This window comes from Oratosquilla oratoria, chromosome 3, assembly GCF_046742065.1.
Source record: "Oratosquilla oratoria isolate Oo_2021 chromosome 3, ASM4674206v1, whole genome shotgun sequence".
NCBI classification, from domain to species: Eukaryota; Metazoa; Arthropoda; class Malacostraca; order Stomatopoda; family Squillidae; genus Oratosquilla; species Oratosquilla oratoria.
In genome coordinates, this window is record NC_134779.1 from 5,134,529 (window position 1) to 5,140,969 (window position 6,441).

At 35.5% G+C, this 6,441-nt stretch overlaps 2 protein-coding genes across 2 annotated transcripts; both read left to right on the top strand.

Annotated features, from left to right (window-relative positions):
- The first annotated feature begins 697 nt into the window (after positions 1-697).
- LOC143041373 (uncharacterized) lies at positions 698-2,688 on the top strand. Its single transcript, XM_076213203.1, has 3 exons — positions 698-1,127; positions 1,355-1,535; positions 1,668-2,688. The coding sequence occupies exons 1-3, from the start codon at positions 698-700 to the stop codon at positions 2,686-2,688; spliced, it is 1,632 nt and encodes a 543-aa protein (XP_076069318.1).
- A 146-nt stretch (positions 2,689-2,834) lies between these two features.
- LOC143041383 (uncharacterized) lies at positions 2,835-5,909 on the top strand. Its single transcript, XM_076213210.1, has 2 exons — positions 2,835-4,802; positions 5,865-5,909. Exons 1-2 carry the CDS (start codon positions 2,835-2,837, stop codon positions 5,907-5,909), a joined length of 2,013 nt encoding a protein of 670 aa, XP_076069325.1.
- Positions 5,910-6,441: the final 532 nt, after the last annotated feature.

Here is a 6,441-nt window from a genome sequence, read left to right on the forward strand (position 1 = left end):
GCAGAAGTATAAATCAGAATAATAGTGATAGCCAACAGACAAATAGAGACATGATTACGACTTTAATGACCAAAAACATGATGCCTGTTCATGTGATTAATAAGTTTGATGGCCAGTTAGACAAGTACTTTGAATTTATTAAAGATTTCGACATGTTAATTGATAGCAAGCATGTGTCAGATAATGAAAAGTTACAATACCTAAAACAATATACAGAGGGTAAAACACACAAGATAGTTAGAACGTGTTTACATTTAGATCCAAAAGAGGGTTACCAAAAGGCGAGAAGTGAATTAAACAAAAGATATGGAAATAAAGAACGGATTGCTTTAATGCACATAGATAAAGTTCTTGCTTGGCCTGAAATTAAGGAAGAGAATGTTGAGACATTAGATGACTTTATTGTCGAATTAAATTCATGTATAAGTGCTATATCGGGTATTCATTATGGAATTTCAGAATTACAAAATCTTAGGACTTTGCATCAGTTAGTTGAGAAATTACCCAGAGACTTACAGGACAGATGGAGGAGACTAGTCGACGAGTTAGCTGAGAGTGGGATGTTAGTGGACATTAAAGAATTAGTCAGATTTTTAGAAAAAGAAGTAAGAATATTGAGTAACCCAACATTTGGGAGAAGTATTAAGGGAGGATTTAGAGATAAGAAAGTAGAATCGAACTCATGGAGTTCAAATAGATGAATTATAAGAAAGGTATAGAACCAAAAGATGGAAGGGTTCATGTCAATGTGACACAGAAAGCAAGACTTTCTTGTTGGTTATGTCAGGAAGAGCATGTTATTGATGTGTGTCCAGAATTAAGATGGTTAACTTATGAAGAGAAGTTGAATAAAGCGTATAATTTAGAACTTTGTTTCAAGTGTTTAAGGAAAGGACACAAAGCGTCACAGTGTAGAGTGATTCGAACTTGTGAACAATGCGGTGGTTCACATCTTACAATTATGCATAGGACGAATAAGAATTTCAAGGTTGAAGGAAGTAAAGAAGTAACGGCAAATCCAGTGGTCACTAATGAGGTTGATGATTCTAGAGTTCAAGTATTATCCAGTCAATTGAAGGATTCAGTAGGAGACACTACTGCTATCCCAGTTCAAGTAGAGTTAAATGGTAAGGTTGTTACTACCAGATGTTACCTTGACAATGGTAGCTCAGTCACATTTGTACTAAGAATTTATTGCAGAAACTTAGAATGACAGACGTGAACTATCAGTGAACTACGTTACAAGTTAGTACAATAGTAGGTACAAGAGGAATGTCTTGTCTTAATGTTGAAGGGATGTCAGTGGCTGACATAGAAGGAAATAACCAAATTAGATTACCACCTGTATTTGCAGTGAATAAACTTCCTCTTAATCAAGGTCATGGTATTAGAAAAAATGACATAGAGAAGTGGAAACTTTTGATGAAACTGGAATTTGATCACAGCCAAGGGGAAATAGAAATCATGATAGGTAGTAATGTCTCAGAGGCATCTGAACCTTGGGAGGTTGTGCATGCAGAGAAAGTAGGAGATCCGTATGCTGTGAGAACACGTTTAGGATGGATATTGTGTGGAAGAATAATAGACAATAATCATGAAGTCCCTGTGAATAAGATAAAGGTTGATGGTAATTATTTAGAAAGGAAATTGATTGAATCTTATAATAGAGAGTTTGTGGATTCATCACTGAATTCGGTAGAACCTAGCATGGAAGATAGAAGATGGTTACAATTTGTTGAGTCTGGGTGTAGGCAAATGACCAATGGAAAGTACGAGATCCCTTTACCAATGATAGAGAAACCTAGGATAGTTCCTGATAGTGAACCTATGGCGGTCAAAAGACTTCAGCAGTTAAAGCGTAAATTCAAGGATGATGAATATTATAGGCAGTATAAGCAATTTATGACCAATTTACTAGAGAAAGGGTACGCCGAAGAAGTACCTAAGTGTGAAGTGAGGAATCAACAAGCATGGTATGTTCCACATTTTGGAGTGCGTCATCCTACAAAAAGGGATAAAGTACGAGTAGTATTTGATTGTGCAGCACGTGTTAATGATTTGTCGTTAAATGATTTGTTGCGACAGGGACCTGATATAAGTAATCTTCTGTTAGGTGTCCTTTTGAGGTTTAGATTAGGACTATATGCGTGTACTGCGGATATAGAAACTATGTATTATCAAGTTAAAGTACCTGAAGATGATAGAGATTATCTGCGTTTCTTATGGTGGAAAGATGGACATATAGGAAGTGATATAGTTAAGCTACGGATGACTTCTCATCCATTTGGTGCTAGTTGCTCACCTAGTATTGCAAATTATGCTCTAAAACGAGTTGTACAAGATCACGGCAATCAGTTTCACAAATCAGTAAGTGAAATAGTTCTTAATAACTTCTATGTTGATGATCTGTTGGTGTCATCCGATGACATTAATGAGTTGATTGACAATAATAATAATGTGATAGACCTTTGTAGCAAAGGTGGATTTAATTTGACAAAGTTCAATAGTAATTCCCTTAAAGTTTTGAAGAACTTCCCCAAAGGCAAGTGTAGTGTTAGCATTGAGAAGTTCATCGAGGATGAAGATGTAGTACAAAAGACATTGGGATTGGATTGGTCTCTTGGCAAGGATAAAATGAGTATATCACTCAACATTGATGAAATACATGGACAAAAAGATAATTGCTAGCAGTAATTGGTAAAATTTAAGACCCATTGGGTATGTTAGCACCAGTTGTTCTTGAAGGAAGAGTATTGTTACAAAATTTATTTAGAAACGGCATTGGATGGGATTGTACTTTGAGTGAGAGAGACAAAGGACAAATAAATGTTTGGATGTTCAAGCTGTTTAGCATTGATCGTTGTACGAAGAAAGGTATAACGTCAAAAGTAGAGTCAATTGAGTGTCACATTTTTTGTGACTCTAGTGAAGTAGCATATGGTTCAGTGGTATATTTAAGATACAAACATGTTGATGGTACGATCCAGTGTAGCTTCATTTTGGGAAAAGCCAAAGTAGCACCTCTGAAAACAATTACAATTCCAAGACTTGAATTGGTAGCAGCCACGCTTGCCATTAAATTGAAGTGTGTGATAGTGAGAGAATTACCTTTAAAGATGACCCAAATTTATATTTGGACAGATTCAACTACAGTATTAAAATACTTACATAATGATCATATAAGATTTAAAACCTTTGTAGCCAATAGAGTGTCTCAGATTCGAGAGAATTCTGAGGATGTATGTTGGATGTATGTTTCGAGCAGAGATAATCCTGCCGACGATGCTACCAGAGGCAGACAAACCAGTAGATGGTCTGAAGGACCTGCTTTCTTGTCCCAAAATGAAGAAATCTGGCCAGTCCAACCGGAAATAAATAAGGAAGATTTTTCTAGCATTGAAATTAAGAAGGTTATGAGAATTGAAGTTGAACCAATACAAAATCATACAGTTGATCCTATAATGTCACGACTAGTTTGTCATTATTCTTTATGGTTTAAACTGCTAAGAGCATGTAGTTATTTTATATTATTTGTCAGATATTTGCAAAGACAAAGTGTGTCAATTATTGGACTTAATGTTCAATTAATGGATGTTGCAGAAGAAATAATAATCAAATTTGTACAAAACTGCTGTTTTGAAAAGGAGATTGTCTGTTTATTCAGAAATTATCCTATTAATCTTTCCAGTTCTATAAGGAAACTAAAACCGATGTTGCTGAATAGTATACTCAGGGTAGGAGGTAGACTAGTTAACTTAGACTTGCCCTTGGATATGAAACATCCAATTATTTTTCCCCATGAACATCATGTGACTAGTTTAATCATTCAACATTATCACATGAAAGTAGGACACATGGGAAGGCAAGCAGTGTTAAATCAATTAAGACAGAAATACTGGGTAATTAAAGGTAATTCAGCTGTAAGGAAAGTATTGTCTAAATGTGTCACTTGTAGACGTTTTAAGAGTTCAACAATCTCTCAAGAGATGGCAGCCTTGCCAGTAGATAGAGAAAATGTAAATCAGAAACCATTTTATGGGACTGGAGTTCATTGCTTCGGGCCATTTTTTGTGAAAAGAGCACGATCTCGAATCAAGAGATATGGAATATTATTTACTTGTCTATCCATTAGAGCTATACATCTAGAAATTTTACATGATTTAACGGCAGAGAGCATGATAAATGCATTTACCAGGTTTATATCCAGACGGGGTACAGTTAGTAAACTGATTAGTGATCACGGCACAAACTTCATAGGAGCAAATAAGGTATTGAGGGACAGTCTTACTATGCGTCATATTAGTACTGAGTTAACCAAGAGAGATGTGGATTGGGTATTCACTCCTCCTAGAGGTTCTTATCATGGTGGTGTTTTTGAAAGAATGATAGGATTAGTCAGACGAGTTTTGGAAGTTGTGATAGGTTCACAAATTTTGTCTGATGATAGCTTAAGTACATTTTTCTGCGAAGTTGAGAGTACAATTAACAGTCGTCCTCTAACTGTAGTATCAAATGATGTGAACGATTTGTGCCCCATCACCCCTAATTCTTTACTCAATTTGGAAAATTATGTAGTGACACTTGATAGTGGAGAAATGGTCTGTGAGAGCAGAAAGAAATGGAGACAGGTACAGCATTTAACCAAAGAGTTTTGGCGAAGATGGCATAAAGAATATTTGCCTTGTCTGCAAGAACGTCAGAAATGGTTGAAAGTTAATAGGAATCTTAGGGAAGGAGATATTGTCTTGATGGTGGAGAATAATACACCACGCAGTCATTGGCTATTAGCAAGGGTTGTGAAAGTGATAAAAAGCAAAGATGGACTAATTAGACAAGTGGAAATAATACGTGGAAACAAACTTTATAAGCGACCCATTTCTAAACTAAGACTACTATTTTGAAGGTGACTCAGTGTAGAAATTTGACCTCCCGTCAGTGATTTTGTGATCCTGGGTGATCACAAGGGGGAGGGTGTAAGTGCCGATTGATGTATGATATTATACAGGTAAATTATGATATGTACTAAGGTTAATGACGAATCACGGCTTGTGACATTTGATCTATGTTAAGTACCAATTGTATAATGTTCGAATGTATTGACAAATTATGATATATACTAAGTTTAATTACGAATCACAGCTTGTGACATTTGACGTATGTTGAGTACAGATTGCACAATGTCTGGGTGTAATATGAAAATATATGAGAAGATATCGATGACATGTTCGAGAAATAATTGAACTTAGTGGCAACTACAAGCCCGTGTTGTTACGTAGATAGTTACAATGTATGTAAAATAAAATGGAAAATGTTATTGTCGAAATTGATGTACTGTAGTGATCCATTTTATATATATATATATATATATATATATATATATATATATAATAAAATAAAATAAGATTAAAGAAACTCTAGGAAAAAGGAGAATGTTGAGTGGAACATGACTCGTATATTTATTTACGATCCCTTAGATGTATTCCTCCGCCAAGTAGGGCGCGTTCTCCTCATTAGGATTGTAATCAGTAATGTTCTTTCTGTGTGTAGTTGTCGAAGTGACAACATCTCCGTGAGTGCCATGGCAGTCATTATTGGTAAGCATTGAAAGAGTAAATTGTTATGTAATGTCATTGGTCGAAATAATATGTAAGAGTTAGTGGAGAAGTTATGTTAATTAGTAATCTATTTGGCTTCTCAGGATAGCAATGGATCACGAAGATATGTAATGAGGAATGTTGTGGAGGCGGGTTACAGAATCATGGTAGGAATTATGACTTGAGTTCAATGATTGTTATTGACAAATAGTGTGCTTAATGTTGAGAGATTAATTGTGAATGCAAATTACAATGTAACACAATTTGCAGAAACCACACCGTCTGTATAAGATCAAGATCGAAGGGCAACAATAAAGAAGTTTGACGTGTGCGTTATGATTGTTTCCCATTCCTCTGTACCTCATGCCCCTCCACCTTCGGAGACGGCAGTGACACCTTAATTCAATTATATGCTCTTCGTTATGATTAATCAGTTATTCCTATTAACTTTAATGAATTGTGTTAAACTTTCCAGTTGTTGTTGTTGTTTTTTATGATAAAAAATTGAATGGCGACCTACCATTATTTTACTCTCTGAGCAGATTTACCTCCAAAGACATAGGGTCTTGGGAATCATTCAGATCTTCTTAGAATATTTTATTTTACAAATGTAAAGTACTCGTAAGATTTGTAATAATAAACTGGCGACCTTGCCAGGATTTTAATGATAAAGTGAAAGAGTTACCAACGAGAATTTTAGTATTAGATAGGATTGTTTGAGAAAATTAGGCTGTCAAACGAAAAAGAAGTATGGGAATTTGTAATGAGACACCCCGAAGAGAGGAAAGTACAAGGTCTTTCCGTAACCGGGTTGAAGCTGGTGGCACGATGTCTAGGGACTGACTAC

Excerpts from the sequence above, each read along its gene's own strand:
- LOC143041373 (XM_076213203.1), top strand. The coding sequence starts at position 698 with ATGAATTATAAGAAAGGTATAGAACCAAAAGATGGAAGGGTTCATGTC. Across the intron at positions 1,128-1,354 it reads AGTTCAAGTAGAGTTAAATG|TGAATAAACTTCCTCTTAAT; the intron begins GTAAGGTTGTTA and ends CTGTATTTGCAG. Across the intron at positions 1,536-1,667 it reads GCAGAGAAAGTAGGAGATCC|AGAGTTTGTGGATTCATCAC; the intron begins GTATGCTGTGAG and ends ATCTTATAATAG.
- LOC143041383 (XM_076213210.1), top strand. The coding sequence starts at position 2,835 with ATGTTCAAGCTGTTTAGCATTGATCGTTGTACGAAGAAAGGTATAACG. Across the intron at positions 4,803-5,864 it reads TATTAGCAAGGGTTGTGAAA|AAACCACACCGTCTGTATAA; the intron begins GTGATAAAAAGC and ends CACAATTTGCAG.